The sequence below is a fragment of the Podarcis vaucheri genome (genome assembly GCF_965113315.1).
Source record: "Podarcis vaucheri genome assembly, chromosome: 3".
Lineage (NCBI taxonomy): Eukaryota > Metazoa > Chordata > Lepidosauria > Squamata > Lacertidae > Podarcis > Podarcis vaucheri.
In genome coordinates this window covers 17,970,286-17,986,223 of record NC_138761.1, presented here as the reverse complement: position 1 = coordinate 17,986,223, position 15,938 = coordinate 17,970,286, and the positions used below count along the sequence as shown (strand labels likewise).

General features: G+C 43.3%; 1 protein-coding gene across 5 annotated transcripts in view; it reads left to right on the top strand.

The window, feature by feature from the left end:
* SLC8A1 (solute carrier family 8 member A1) overlaps nucleotides 1-15,938 on the top strand; it is a 308,213-nt gene that overhangs the window by 256,658 nt on the left and 35,617 nt on the right. For 3 of the 5 annotated variants that reach the window (XM_082217401.1, XM_082217400.1, XM_082217402.1), the window contains exons 4-6: nucleotides 3,458-3,478; nucleotides 5,578-5,595; nucleotides 10,870-10,938. In XM_082217401.1, the coding sequence (XP_082073527.1) occupies nucleotides 3,458-3,478; nucleotides 5,578-5,595; nucleotides 10,870-10,938 (108 nt within the window). The remainder of the gene's footprint in view (nucleotides 1-3,457; nucleotides 3,479-5,577; nucleotides 5,596-10,869; nucleotides 10,939-15,938) is intronic. The other 2 variants (XM_082217399.1, XM_082217403.1) reach the window with 2 other exon arrangements.

Here is a 15,938-nt window from a genome sequence, read left to right as displayed (position 1 = left end):
CCTCTCCTGCCCTGCTCACCTTCAACATCCAGACTTTAAGAAGTTAAGTGAAATTGTTTTGCTTTTGCAAAGGGAAAATAATTTACAGCATATGGCTCTACTGCATAGTATAGCCATAAACTGAGTATACGTCCTGAAATCAAACAAGGTGGACTTGCAATTAAAACAATTCCGCATTTCTAGGATAAAAAGAAGCACTGATGCAGAAAATTCAGCAGTACAGCCGTAGATCTCAAACTGTGGAGTAGGTCTCCCGAGGAGACTCTGAAAAGCTGCCTGTGAGTTCCTCTCTAATGCTCCATTAGATGCATCTAGACTGGCAGAGAGATGCCGCCGTCCCCCTCCCTTTCTTACAGGGGGCTTTGAACGATAGAAGGAATTATAAAACTGAAAGGTAATCACTGGGTCACCTAGCCCAACCTTCTTTCTTGGAAGCTTACAGCCACTAGAAGTATCATGGAATCATAGCGTTGGAAGGGTCCTCTGCCCCAAAACACCCTGCAATGCAGGACTCTTTGGTCCAAAGTGGGGTTCGAACCCATGACGCTGAGATTAAGAGTCTCTTGCTCTACTGCCTAAGCCAACTCAGACCTACTTCTAATATAACCGTTCCATGCAGAGAGAGATCCACCCTTGTGTAAGAAGGCAGTGGAAAGATGTTCACACACAAGTCTCTTTTCATATGCTGGAATAAGGATGGATGGATCACCATATTTCTATTCCTTGCTGCCTTCATTCCCCCCCAAAAAAAAAAAACTGGATCACTTTTGTCCTGTTTATGGGTGCACTTTAAGAGAAAACAAATAAATAAATGGAAATGGCGTGGCCATGTTTTTCCCGTACAATTCCCCAGTCAATACTTGAAAGCATCTTAAAAAGGCTTTCTTCACTGTGAGGCCACAGAGCTGCTCTAAGAGCACTTAAAATGTGTTAGAAGTTTAAATGAACCACCTTGCAAATACAGTGCAGGTGCATGCATGGTTCAACCTGTTGATTAAATGGCTCAGTCCTCAGATCAGTCTTTCAGTCCACATGAGAGTCTCAAGATGGGGTGCAATGGGAACATTTGCTCCAAAATGCAGAGCAAACCAGAAGCCTCCTCAGACCCCATGCCAGTCGCTTCCTTCCACATATGGGTTACTGAGCAATTAATAGTCACACAAAAATTGTTTGCTCAGAAGGAGACTCATTTAAAAGGAGGAATCACTGCTTGTAGCATTATATGCTCATCTCACTTTCCCTCCTGCTCGGTTAGGTTTTGCAGGCTTTTTATTGTTTCAGAAACACATCAAAGCATATTTGACTAGAGGCAACAGTGGGACAAAAAAGATGTCTATGTTCCCCATCCTTTGCCAAGTTGGTGTCCCATCAGTTCCATCTAGCATAGTGTACACCGCAGGGAACAAAGACTCTTTCGAGCCCCTTTCAACTTCCTTAAAAACTATGGTCTGTCTGCAACCACAGAATAGCTGGACATCTTTGTACACACATAGGTACCACTGTAAAACTGGGAACAGAAGAAGAGGAGTTTGGATTTTATATCCCGCTTTATCACTACCCTAAGGAGTCTCAAAGCAGCTAACATTCTCCTTTCCCTTCCTCCCCCACAACAAACACTCTGTGAGGTGAGTGGGGCTGAGAGACTTCAGAGAAGTGTGACTGGCCCAAGGTCACCCAGCAGCTGCATGTGGAGGAGCGGAGACGCGAACCCGGTTCTCCAGATTACGAGACTACCGCTCTTAACCACTACACCGCACTAGCTCTCAGTTCGAAGCCGCTGGGGTTGGTTGTATTACTAGACAACCAAGCAACCTGTTTTGGAAGGGTTGTTTTTAAACGCATTTTGCTTTTCCTCCAGGATGCTTTCAGGAATAATAATAATAATAATAATAATAATAATAATAAATAATTTATTTATACCCCATCCATCTGGCTGAGTTTCCCCAGCCACTCTGGGTGGCTCTCAATCGAGTGTTAAAAACAATACAGCATTAAACAATACAGCCGCTCTGAGCCCGGCCTTGGCTGGGGAGGGCGGGGTATAAATAAAAATTATTATTATTATTATTATAAATATTAAAAACTTCCCCAAACAGTGCTGCCTTCAGATGTCTTTTAAAGGGAGGGTGTTCCACAGGGCAGGCGCCACTACTGAGAAGGCCCTCTGTCTGGTTCCCTGTAACCTCACTTCTCGCAATGAGGGAACTGCCAGAAGGCCCTTGGAGCTGGATCTCAGTGTCCGGGCTGAACAATGGGGGTGGAGACGCTCCTTCAGGTATACAGGACCGAGGCCGTTTAGGGCTTTAAAGAGCACATTATTTCCTCCCCCTTTTTCTTACCAGCTTACCACTGAGCACAAGCTGAGACGGAGCATCGAAATACTCGTAGTTTTATTTCACATGCTGGCTACCAATGCAAAGCTTGTTTTAAAGTCTTGAAACTCTTGTGGCCTTCCCCCAAAGCTCTGGGAATGAATTTTTTGTTTTTTGTGTGTAAGGGACTGAGGACAAATTCCTGGCTAGAGTTCCATAGCCCCTTCACAGAAACGCTAGCCAAGATTTTGCAGGAAGGACAGCGAGAAATGATCTTTAAAACCAACATAACCACATTCACAGCTGGTTTTTCACACATTGTAAGAAGAAGCTCGCAGTGTAGTGCATTAATTAGTCTTCAAGGTGTTGCAGGATTCTTTGGTTCCAAGGGTGAACTTTTCCTTACCATAAAGGCACCGTTGTCCCATGTCCATCCTCTAGCCCAGCTGAAATGCATGTTATATACATGGGGATGCTCTTGGGGTCTTTCAGCTCACACTTTGGGACTTCCTCATTTCCCCCCACCCCCTGCTTGCCCTTTCCCTTTTGCCACATTCCCAGTTTACAAAGGGACTCCCTGACACAGTAACAAACACTCTGAGCCTTTGGATTACACAAAAGGCCCACACATGTGAACAGATGTGAGAAACGCGTATGTAGTAAACACTCTTTCCCCTCCTATAATTTTAGATAGAATAACAGCTTCTTAAAAATGATTTTTTTAAAGGCCAAGTATGAAGCAAACTCCCACAGGAATCCAATGGAACATATTCTTTCCTCAAACTTCTGGCAGAGCTGTAAATTGATACAGAATTAAGATCCGAATAAGGATCAAAAGAGTAGAATCTAAACACTGGGTGCATCGAATGTATTTTTTTTTTAAGGTTTGTCACAGCTAATATATTAAATAACTGTGCATTTAATATTCCTCCACCATTTCACACACCACCCCCATGAAATGTTTCTCTCTTCCATTATTTTTCATGCTCTTTTCCTTTGTAGTAATGATGTCCTGCAGCTTTACAGATCTGCATTTTCTGGCCTTCTGGATCTGGAGCCTCTCTGTAGATGTTCCCTTTAATTTCATTGCTCATTGTCTTTTCTTCTTCTTCTTCTGTATTTGTCCCTCTGTGCGTTCTCCACAGCCCTGTTGTTGAATGAGCTTGGTAAGCACCCCATTTCTTCTATTTCTTTTCCATTTTTTTCCAGTCAATCGATGTACTTTATGTAAGTTGATTGTTCTGTCTCTATTATTTTATTTTTGTACTCTCAAATGTTTCTTAAAAAAAAAAAAGATTAATAATGCAGTTTAACTAAACGAAAGTAATTGATTTCATGTTTGTTACTTAAATTTATTTTCCATATCTGCTGGTTTTGAAGTAATCCCTTGGATTCAGTGTGCCCTCAAACTGAAATCAAGGTATTAAAGATCTGATGGGAAAAGATGAGACATCTTAGGTCAATTATATGGTAATTGGTTGAAACATCTCATCTCCAGAAAGCCTTTTGGCAGATGCGCAGATTAAACAGGCCAAGATCCAAATTTTATCCAGGGTTTCTTCTGATACATTAAGGAAGGGTAGAGATCTATTTTTCTTTAACTTTCACTTTAAGCTATACATCCATTTTGGGGGGAGTGGGTAGACACTGATTTTCATATGCCAATTGAGGGAAAGTCGTTTTTTGGATCAGTTAAGAGACTATATTACAGCCCATTACAGAAATTACTCAAGTGGAAATGCTCACTGGTTTTTGTGACCACAGAATTACTCCTTTTGGTGCATGAGACTCTGCTGAAATGAGAGATCCCAGTACATTTGCAAAATTAACACACAACTGAAATCCTGTTGAGGGATGCTATTTGGAATAGAGAAATCATTAGCCAGATACAGGTTAAGTATGTTTTCCTTTTGCCAGTTTTTCATTCTAAATCCCCCTTTCCTGAAGCTGCTTCTTGTTTTAAAAAGCGGTGCTGGGAGTACACAGTTGCAGCTCATAGGTAGGCCCTGGTTTCAGCTGAAATGAGTGGGCACCGTGTAGGAGCCCCCAAGCATTCCCATTCATTCCAGTGGTGTTCATGCAGGAGAGATTCCTCTTAAATGAAATCCCTAATGATAGTGGTGGGACATTTGAAAGATAAACCTGGGGTTCCTTTGGTGACCCAATCCTGTTCAGTAAATTGCATCTTACAAAGTGCATGCTAACCTAAATGCAGTCATGAAGGCTATACTGTGGAGTCAGGTTCGTATCTCGTGGGCCAATGCGTGGATTGTTTTGGAATCAGATCACTTATTCATACCCAGCTAATCGAGTACAGGAAATGTGCAGCTCACCTACACACATCACTCCCAAAAGGAGTTGCTTCATTCACTTGAATGGGCACCATGACAACAGAGTGTGAAGGAATGTAGGAAGTTCAGCATAGCGCTTTAGAGAAAACTAGAATCTGTAACAGATAGCATACCATCCTCTAAGCGCCTTTGTCTATTTCTGCAAATAGGAGGACAGTTGAGGCTGAAATGAGAAGGCATATTTAGTGTTGGAGTGGGAGTTCAAAAAAGAAAACAGGAAGCTTCCTAATACTGAATCATGCCATTGGGAAGCTCCGTCTGCTAATACTCCCAAGATCTCAGGCTGGAGTTTTTAACTAGAGATGCTAGGAGTAAACACACAACTGAAACCCTGTTGAGGAGTCTGCACGCAAAGTCTTCTCCATAAGTTTCAAAACCAAGATGTAAGAAGCAATAATTTTCCAAATAGCATATATTCCTGGGATGTTTTCTGGCAATGACTGATGCACAGCAGTCACTAAAGCAGCAGCCCTGAGTTTCATCAACCTGTCTCCCCCAGAAAGACCAGGTAAAACAAAGCACGTGATGTGATCGCGCTGTGTTGTGATCTTCCAGCCACAAGGAACAGCTGGTGAAGTGGAGCTGTGGGTGGGGACTTTCACATCACCGTGATGCCATACCACACATTTTGTAATCTGAAAAGTTACCAGGATAGCGAAGAGGAGAGTGTAGGGCTGTGTTTTTTGTAGCATCTAATCTTGGCCTTAATTGAACAGGGAATAAAATGTTTCAACCAAATCTGGACTTTTTGAAATTTTCATGCATGGGAAATGTTTTGGCATTTTTGCCTGATCCAATTGAGTGCATTTCCTGTAGGGAACTTTAGGGTAGAATTTTATAGGTGACATGTGATGTGTAGCAACAGATGCTAATTTGCTTCCTTTTTCTCTCTTTCCATTTTGCTATTCCTCTAGGTGGCTTCACAATTACAGGTATGGCATTATTATTATTATTATTATTATTATTATTATTATTATTATTATTATTATTATTTTGCTGTCTTCTAAATGTATGTTTCCATATTCCTTTTCCTTTTAAGATATATAATATTAAAACAGACGCACAGCAAAGCATTAGTACCATCTAACACTTGTAAGTCGAGGATCCGCCACCCACTTAGGGATAAATAAGACACAAGGACACATGTATTTTAGGTTAATGGGCTAAATAAGGCCACAACTTTATTGGTTATAGCATGTGAGTGGTATTGGCTTAGGCATTGGATCAAATGATCTATACATGACTCCACCCTGCTCAGCAGAAAGTAATTTTGAGGGTTAACACCCAGTGGGAGGAGCTTGTTGATGCAAATACAACTGGAAGCTTCCCCTGACGTCACCGGGGGTTGCGCCATGGCCCTAGCCACCAGCAGGGCATCGGTCAAGATCCATGACCTCTGGATCCCTTTAACGGAATACCCAAAAGGTGAGGGGTAGTTGATGGCCACAACCTGCCCTCCAACACACCACACATATTCCAATGCCTAACCGGCAATACCCGCAAAGTTGTGACAATTTGCTTCGAGGTAGGTGGAAAACCAAGAGGCTGGAGCCAACTAGACAAATGGATTAAAATTCCTACCAGGCTCCTTGGGCAACCAAGGCAACCAACCATGGCCCATAGCAATGTCAAAAGCGTAGAGATGACCTAAAGGAAGGGTGGGTGGGTGATCCGTCATATTCCGGAAGCAAAATGAGGGCGCAGCAATGCCGTGGCCACTTAAGTGTGGCTAAACCCCGCCCCCAAGCCAGCCCAATTGGCTGGCTGCAGGGGTGTGGCGCAGCAGCCGGGAAGCAGATGCAGGGGGCCGAAACGCCCCCCTGCTGACGCGGGAACCGGCTCCCGCTCACAACTCCTCCCCTCGTGTAGGAGGAGAGGTCTTTTCATAGCTCTTTAAGATTAAGAAGGCTCTTATGGAAAAAGAAATAACGTATGTGACCCATGATTAGCTAAAATTCATGCAGGTTTACCTTGGCTTAGTACACACATTAAGCAGTGTTTATAAACCAGCAACAAACCATGGCTTATATAAGCATAGTTGGCTCATGGTTAATAAACTATGGTTTAGCTGCTGGGCTGGGTTTAGATGATCAAGTTAGCAAACTATGGTTTGGAGTTAGGTGCAAACCAGACTAGTGACTCAACAAATTACCGTAGATGACACCATTCCTGAAGCAGCTCAGAACTACTGTTGTTTTTCTGTAAACAGCAAGTTTAGGTTGGTTGTCCATTAAATGAATCAACCAGTTTACAATGACCCAACTATGTTTTAAGCCAGTAAAGTTTACACAGTGTACACTGTTTATAACATGAATTGGGATTCATGTGATAGTTCCATATACTTAGAATATTATGCAACTATAACATGAATCCCAATCCTCACTCCACAGAATCATTACCCATTCATCCAACACATATTTTCAAATAGGAATACAGAAAGAGATGGACTCCCATTTCATTGTCCTAAAGCCAGATGCTATTGCAGGGGGTGAGGACTCCTACTCAGGACAATCAAACGTTAATAGTTGTATTATGGTAATGAACATATGGCATTTCTTTTCACCTTTTGTGATAAAAGAGAGGCAAACATATTACACTAGAATGAAACAGGACATGAATGCCAGGGAAGTTTCCCGAATTTGTACCATTTAAATAATGCACACTTCTCGTTCCCTTTTTATCGCCCATTTCTTTAATTTGATTGGGGATTTCGTGGAAGCAGTTCTGCAATGAACTGGTCGCTTTTGTGCTTTGATTGTAAAAGTGTTATATACTTGCATATTGCCTTTCTCTGATAGCTTTAAAAAATAAAAAATAAAAGCTCAAAGCAAGTTACATACATACGTTCTTTATTTTGGTCCAAAGACCCACAAAAGCATTTTCAAAATCAAAATAAAACAGAAAGTCATATAATGAGGAAAGGATGTATAGGTACTAGAAGGATCAGTATGGAGCTCAATAATAGGTGTGGCTGAATTCAGAAAAAAAAATTCCAAGTCCTTTCTCAAGAGTGCCAAGCCTGCCTGCCTACATAAATCACCCAGGCCGTTGCATGGGGAAGGAATGTTTTTAGGAAACAGTGAACTAAAGGAAGAGTTGCACCCCAAGAACCTCTGCAACATTGCAAAGAAACGTGGGAGCATTGCAAAGGACTGTATATAGTTGCATGTTTTGAACTCCCAAACCAGAAGAGGAACCCAAGTTGAAAAGTTCAAAAAGTGGCTTTTACAGATTAAAATTGTAGTGCTGGCGTAGAAAACATTTGCCAACAATGAACCCAGCTTGGATATTTGAAGAAGATGGCCCTCTGGTTTCCATTTGCTAACATCTTGGCTTATTTTTTGTTTTCGTAATCAAGGGAAACGTTTGAACGGTAGGACATCTTGCTTTCTTTCATGCAAACTAAGATTAACACTAAACCCACGTACTAAGTAACTAGTGTGTAAACCAAGTGTGATGAAGTGGTGTGGCATTTCTTTCCGACACACTTAACATCACATGTTTCTGGATAACAGAGTAAGACTTTTTTTAAAAATTCCAGTGATTCTCTGGTAACAATTTTAAAGCATAACACAGAGCTCTAGAGACCTAGAGGATGGCAGTGGGTTTAAGATTCTTTTGTGCTCTTTAAGCAGCTTTGCTGGCAACATGGCTCCTGGCATAACAGCCAAGGGATATCGTAGATCAAATCATGGTCTTGGGCTGAATGTTTCAAGGGCCTCTGTGCCAAGTTATCCACAGCTGTCTTTGCATCAGAATTTACCACCTGAACAAAAGCCAGGAGAGTTCTAAGCGCTAAGGCTGCAGTCCTAACCACCACTTACCTGGGAGTAAGCCCCACTGAAATCAGGAGGGCTTACTCATGAATAGGTGTGGTTAGGATGGCGCTGAAAGTCACCACAGTCTTTTTCCTTATTATCACCATCCCCCAGAACATCTGCCCACCACAGCTACCAGCTGTTTTAATTGTAGGGTGAATCTAAAAGCTTCAGAACGGTGTTGGAAAATATGGTTATGAATGATAGTCCTAATAAAATAACAAATGGCCCGATGCATTTCAGACAACGACACACGGGAGATACGTTGTCTTTGTAGGAGAACCTTGGTCTTTTGACTCTGAGGAAGGTTATCAACAAAAACACAATGGGCATTTTATAGTTCTGATGGGACTATTAAAATTGAATAAATATATTTTTCAGTACCATTTTGAGGTTTTGCCTCTTCTTTGGCTTCTTCCAGCAGCGGTGCAGAGTAGAGCACTGTGTCTCGGGCCTCGGATTAGGGCTAAAGCCTTGCAGTTCAAAGGTTCATAGAAACCTTAACAAACTACCATTCCCAAGGGTGTTTGTGTGTCGGGAAACTCCTGCTGATAAATGGAGTGTAATGAAAAGCAGCAGGCCTCCACTTTGTGCTGCCACTGCTGCTGGAAGGTAAGCTTTGGGTAAGGTAGGATAGAGACAGTGACTCACTAAGTCAATCGAGAGACCTCTAGGTCTTGTCGTTCCCCCCAGTGACATAGGTAAAGGGACCCCTGACCATTAGGCCGACTCTGGGTGCTCATCTTGCTTTAGTGGCCGAGGGAGCTGGTGTACAGCTTCCGGGTCATGTGGCCAGCGTGACTAAGCCACTTCTGGCGAACCAGAGCAGCGCACGGAAACGCCGTTTACCTTCCCGCTGGAACGGTCCCGATTTATCTACTTGCACTTTGATGTGCTTTCGAACTGCTAGGTTGGCAGGAGCGGGGATTCGAACCGCCGACCTTCTGATCAGCAAGTCCTAGGCTCTGTGGTTTAACCCACAGCGCCACCCGCGTCCCAAGACCTCTAGGTCTTGTCGTTCCCCCCAATGACATAACCTGGAGCAAAACCAGGCCTGAAGCTCAGAAATAGGAAGAACTCTTAAATGAACAGCTTTGGACCCATTCCAAATCCAACCTAGTTTAGCTCATTCCAGAAAAAGACAGGGGAATTTTAAGCATCCCTTGTACCGAGCAATTATTTTTGAACAACGTCTATAATAGACACAGGTGGCTTAAGCATAATCTACAAATAAATAGCTTCCCCTTGCTAAAGCTCCACCTCTCCTGTAAGATGACTTCTTACTTTAAGGATGAAGAGCTCTTGTGCAGAAGAGTTTGTTTTTAAGAACTGCCTTTAAGAAGTGAGTACTTAATGGATTCATCAGCCACTTCTTTCACAAAAATGGGATTTAATTTTTCAGTAATCTGTAAGGGAAATCATGTCTTTGGAAACAAGATCATCTTAGACTTGTTCAAGGCAAATTTGTTAATGCTTACTTTGAATTACGTTCCAATGAGGTTTATTCCCAGGTAAATGTGCATAGGATTGCATCCTAAATAGAATTTAATGCTGTGTGATAAAGATAGCCATTCACTTTTAAACACTGTCCCGTATGCCATCCACAGAACTTTTGCAAAGCAGCTTTCCCCTTATAATTTAAGAAGCCTGCCTGTTCTAATAACTTACTGATGTCTTTGACATTGAGTAAGGTCAACATCTCAGTAACAGCATCATCAAGCAGACCTACCAAGGGTCCTTTATGCTCTCTTCATGTCTGCTGAAATTGCCAGAACTCAGTGGAGTTCTGTTAATCTCTGCCTGCTCTTTACTCCATGCTTCTCCACCAGCATCGACCAGGTGAGCAGATGCAGCCAGCCCTTCAGCCCTGAGGCTAAAAGAGCACTTTATAATTTATGTATTTCCGTTAACTTCTCTTGAGAAATGTCTACAGCATAGCTATGGCTCTGAGGAACCCAGGGGAAGATTGGAACTGCATAGCAAAGAAGAGAATGATAAAGACTGCATTAAAAATGTACAAGTGCCCATTCGCCGTAATCATTTTTTTTGCCCTCCTTGAAATCTTAAGCTGCAAAATTGTGATTGGAAATAGATTTCCATAAGGAGGCCACCATTTCAAAGGTGACGAGTAGCAGTCTAATCTTTTGAAGCACTTGAGCAGGCTGGCTGGGACCTCATTCATGGCTCTGTTTATTCTTCAAAATGCGGGAAGACGGTGCTTGAGAGTCTGCTGTAGGAAATTGTCATAGCAATAACCTCACATGAAGTTGCCATTCACCAAGTAGATTCTTTGCAGCTAACCAAATCTAACAACACCAAGTGTTAAACCGGCCACCAAAACTCAAAGCAACCCACTTATCTTTAACTTTTTGCCAATCGTTTTGCTAGGCAAACCTGTCTTCCGGAAGGTACATCCTAGAGACCATCCCTTTCCTTCTACTGTAATCAACATTCAAGGTATTCTGTTTGCCAGGGTCTCTGTTCCACAGATAATGTGCATTAGCAATAGTTTAGGACTTCATATATGTGGTGCATTGGAGTAGGGCGTGGGTGGGTTCCATTGAAAAATAAGGTATGGATTAAATTATTGGCAAATTGCTGCTCTTTAATAGCAACTCATACTGCCTGCTTGCATCATCTAAGCCTGCCAGGCAGACATCTGTCCAGTCCAAAGTTAAAGGAAGTCATCATGAATCTCAGTATTTTGACCCAAGTGAGGTTGTAGGCAAATAAAAGCTGACAAAAGACTTGGCTCACTCTCCCCATAACCATCGTACAACTCATCTCTTAGGAGCTTTGTGATGGGATAGCGTGTGAGGCTGCCAATGGTCAGCACCAGTCTCTGCACACCAGCACTCCTGGATCAACCAGGGGTAAACACAAGTGGGCCAGAAATGATGGGGTGTGGCTGCAACTGACCACTTGGCAGGCTCTTGCCTCCCCCCACTAGCACATAAAAGGGAGAGAGACCAGGAGGGGAGATAGAGCAAAGCAGGCGATTGGAAGTCTGCATCTCTCTACCCAAGCACAGTATTGATCAGAGAAATGCTTTGTGCATTATAAGAGACTAGGAGGAAAAGTAGTCTGGGTCTTGTTTACCCAGTGCTGAACCAAGGTGGGGAGATCCAAGGTAGTGGGAATAAGCACCAACTCCTAGGGGCCCAGGTCTCTTTGACACACACCCACACACCCATAAAATATTTGAGGGGGCCTGGCCACCCTAAAGTTGATGGGCATTGATGCCTTTCTTTCATTTCCATGTTTGGACTTCATTTCCCAACAAGCCCTGTAAACAAACTTGTAATAGGGTTGCTGAATGGCAACTTAGCTAGGACTGGGCAAAAACCTTTTATGGCCCTTGTGATTAGAGGAGAGACAGAGAGTGCAAACTGGGTTCACAGAGCTCTGCTAGGACAAGAGAGGAAGCAGCTCCTGGTTGCTTATCATTTAAAAAAATTAAACTAGATGACTTGGAGGGTAAAGCTCCCCACCTGTTATTGTTGTTGTTGTTAATTCACCCTTTGCCCCAAGGTCCCAGTGCAGGTTACAACAATTAAAAAGCAATATTTAAAAGCAATTTAAAACACCTTATTGTCACAGAAATAAGGTGGGTCCTAAAAATATGTCCAAGCAGGCAAATGCATAATTTTGCAGCCCACCTTCATTGATTTTGGGTGGTGGTGGGAATGCAACCCGATGCCTAGAAACTTATATCTGGGGAGAGTTGTGTTCAAGCTCCCCTTTTTAAGAATTCAGAGTAGCCCCAGACCAGGCACTGTTTCTGAGACCAGACAACCTCACAGAGCTGTTTTGGGGATAAAAAGTGAGGTGAGGGGTGGGGAATAAACCTTCACCAGCACTAGGATCAGGGGTGGGGCTTATCTGCTCCCCCCCCCCCCAATATTTTATTCAAGTTGGTTCCCCTGGTAGTAGGAGTTATCAGGGAGCAATTTAGAGAGAAGTAGGGTGTGCATGATTATTCATTATATGAGGAATGCATAATGATGAGCTGAGCTCCTGACCTTCCTTATATGGGAACAAATAACTCACCAAGCCATCCATGCAGTAAGATTTAGGACTGGAATCCTAAGGCCTTTTCATCCCTCTGGCCTTAGAGGATTCTGACAATTTAAGGATAACTGCTTTTGTCTTTTAAAATAGGGAGGTACAGTATCATTCCAATCCAGATCAGCCAACTTATAACCCACCAAGTTGAGCCCAACCTTCAGTCCTAGAACCATAGAATTGTAGAGTTGGAAGGGACCGTGAACACCATCTAGTCCAACCCCCTGCAATACAGGAATCTTTCGCCCCAATGACCCTGAAATTAAGAGTCTCATGCTCTACCAGCTGAGCTATTTATGGCAGCCTATTTTTGCTGCCTGCCAGGTAATATTTTGTCATCCCTAATGCCTGAAATTAAACGGTGTCTCAGAGGCAAAATCTGCTCAGGTTCTCTTGGGGCACTGCCCTTTCCCAAGTCTTTTGTGATCTTCTTGCCTGCCTCAAGCACTTTGGCATCATAAATGAAACACGAAAATGCCACACACACACCCCTCTTTATCAAACCCTGGAGCTACTAGGTCTTTTCATGAATTCTCAGCCGCTTTGCTAGATCAGAGTCAGCCTCAGTGGACAGCATCCCCTGCTGTTTGGATACAACTGGGTCTCTTCATTTTTTTCTGCGGACTTTTCTCTCATTGCATGTATTCTTATCCTTGAGTGGGGGAGCTATTTAACTCTCCCATAATGCCCTGGAGCAGTACATTTTGAGAAATGGGCATAGCAACCAGACCTAGCCACTGCCAGGTGGTCCCACTGATGAAGGGGAAGGGTCACCAGGGTTACCAGCCTCACACGGGGAGCTACATCTAGGGGCAGATCTGATATGAAACAAATGAGGCTTAAGCTTCATGAAGTATCCCTAATCCTGGAGGGTCCCCAGAAGCAAATTTAGTCCACAATTAGTAGAGCCAATTTGAGTCGCATGAGTCAAATGGATTACTTTTGTTGTTATATATATTGTAAAGTTTTGAGAGTCAGCAGCACAGATGTTCTGAACGTTTGGTGATCTGTCATGGAACAACCCCACCGAAGAAGATAACAGTGGTTACCCTTACCCAGACCTTGTTTCTGGTTGTGAAGGTAGCCCCATAACACTTCAAGCTTCAAGGCCCCAGAAATGTAGGTAGGTCAGCCACTGACTGCATCCACCCACTGCTGTAGTCTCTAGCTCAGCCTCTGCCTTCTGCACCTCTCATGGCAGTGAAACCCCATCATCCATTGTTCCTTCTCTTTCTTTGCCATCTCCCTCTGCCACTGGGACTCCTTGCCCATTTGGGGGAGTCACCCTTCACCTCCTTTCCAATCCAACTCCCCCATCCTTTCTTTGGCGTCTGCCGCTCTTGAATAACTTATGCAAGCGTCCGGGGTATTTCTGGGAAAGGAGACCCCTTTCTCTCTGAGCTGGTGCCCTCTGCAAAGCATTGCCCTCTGCAGCCACCTACGGGCTCCTCGTGGTAACGCCAGCACCCACTCCCCAGCCTCTCTGCATCTCCCTCATAGTCCCTTTCTCGCTACAGCAGCTGGTTCAGGCACTTCCAGCAAAAACAAAAACAAAAAAAATCACAGTTGTTTCCGCCCACCCTCCCCTCCACCATCATTGTCTTGGGTAGCATTTGAATTAACAAAATGCTTCCCATTGTTTTTAAACACCAATCAAGTTGCATTAGCACCTTCCAGATTCACTTCTTCCAAAGAACAAAGGGGGGGGGTACAAGTGGGGAAAGGAAAAGAGAACTGAAGGGGCTGGCAGAGAGCAAAGAATTAAATTCCTTCCCAGCAAGAGGAACTTGTGCATGCTCAGACATGAAGAGGGTTGCCAGATGTCTCTTTACAAAAAGAGGATGGATTTATTTGGAGTTTCTGATTCCGAAATGCAAGAGGTGTCCCTAACAGCAAAAGTTCAGGGCATTCCATAGGGTACATAACACAGCTCCCCACCACCTCAAAAAAATAAAGAAAAAGAGGAACCCTGAACATTTATTGGACTAAGCTAAATTTGCTCTGAGTCGGGCACGCTAACCAAGGGTTGGGAACAGATTGCCAGTCACCCACATTGGTACTCTTGGGTACAAAATACAGAAAGATCGTTTCAAACACACAGTCTGAGCTTGGAGCAAAGTAGGGGGAAGGTTCTTCTGGCAGGCTTTTGTATGAGGGGAACCTGGGGGAGAAGTAAGATATGCCTGTGCTGGTGCTGAGTTGCGTGGAAGCAGTTGTTTTTAATCTTTTTAAGTTTGTATGGTTAGTGCATTGTTTGATTTGCGAACAGCCCTGTAGCCTTTGTGGTGTTGGGCGGTCTGTAAGCTACTTAATAAATAAATCACAGTATGAAGGTGGCAAGCACCAGTGTTTGAAAATACGTGCATTGTACTAAGTAGAGTTGTCAAGGATCTGTAGTCCTTGTCAAGGGCCATTTCGCACATTGCACAAACCCAGGTTTGCCTCTGAGTGCGCACCCAGCAGCCATTCACAGCTAGTCCCAGTGCTCTAGGAAGTAAGGAGCTGTTGCCATCCAGGTAGGATGCTCAGAAGATTGAGCAGGAGGACCTCCAAACAAGACTGCCTCACCTCATTTGGAAGTAAGCAAAGTAATATTCATTGCCCTATAAAGGGAGGAGGTTGTAAAATCATTACGTTCAAGGTGTTTAATAACCCAAGAAGAGTACTTGTATGGTACATGTGTTTTCAAGCACTTATTTGCCATGTACACAGGGCCAGATGCAACTAAAAAGGCCTGTCTGGCACTCTCATTATATAATATACATACACAAATCAAATGTGCCATCAAATCTAATGTGCACCTCAATTTTCCCAAAAAGTATTTGCCATGCCCACGGTATTTTTCAAGCTTGCAATCAAATCTAATGCACCGTCGAATCTGAGGTGGGCGTTACATTCGAGTAAATGCGGTATAAGCAGCAGACAAAAATTTTCCTCGGTTGTTATTATTATTAATTAAAGTTGTGCGCCACCCTTCATCCATAGATCCCAGGGTGGTTTGCATTACAAAAATACACGATAAAAACACAAAATGCATAAGAAGAACAAGAACAAGAACAGAACAATAGTCCTTCTCACTGCTTCCTACTGTAGCCAGGCCTTTGGCCTTTTAGAAATGGGTGGGATATTTTTAGTGTATTTTTTCGTCTTCTTGGCTTTAATTTATCTTTGTGGGGGTTTCCCTGGGCAAGATAAAGCGACAAACAAATTCAATAAATAACATAAAGATAAATACGATAAACAGCTACGCTAGCAGGAACAAGCACAAGGAGTCCCGCTAGCATGTTGTTGTTGTTGTTTAGTCATTTAGTCGTGTCTGACTCTTCGTGACCCCATGGACCAGAGCACGCCAGGCACTCCTGTCTTCCACTGCCTCCCGCAGTTTGGTCAAA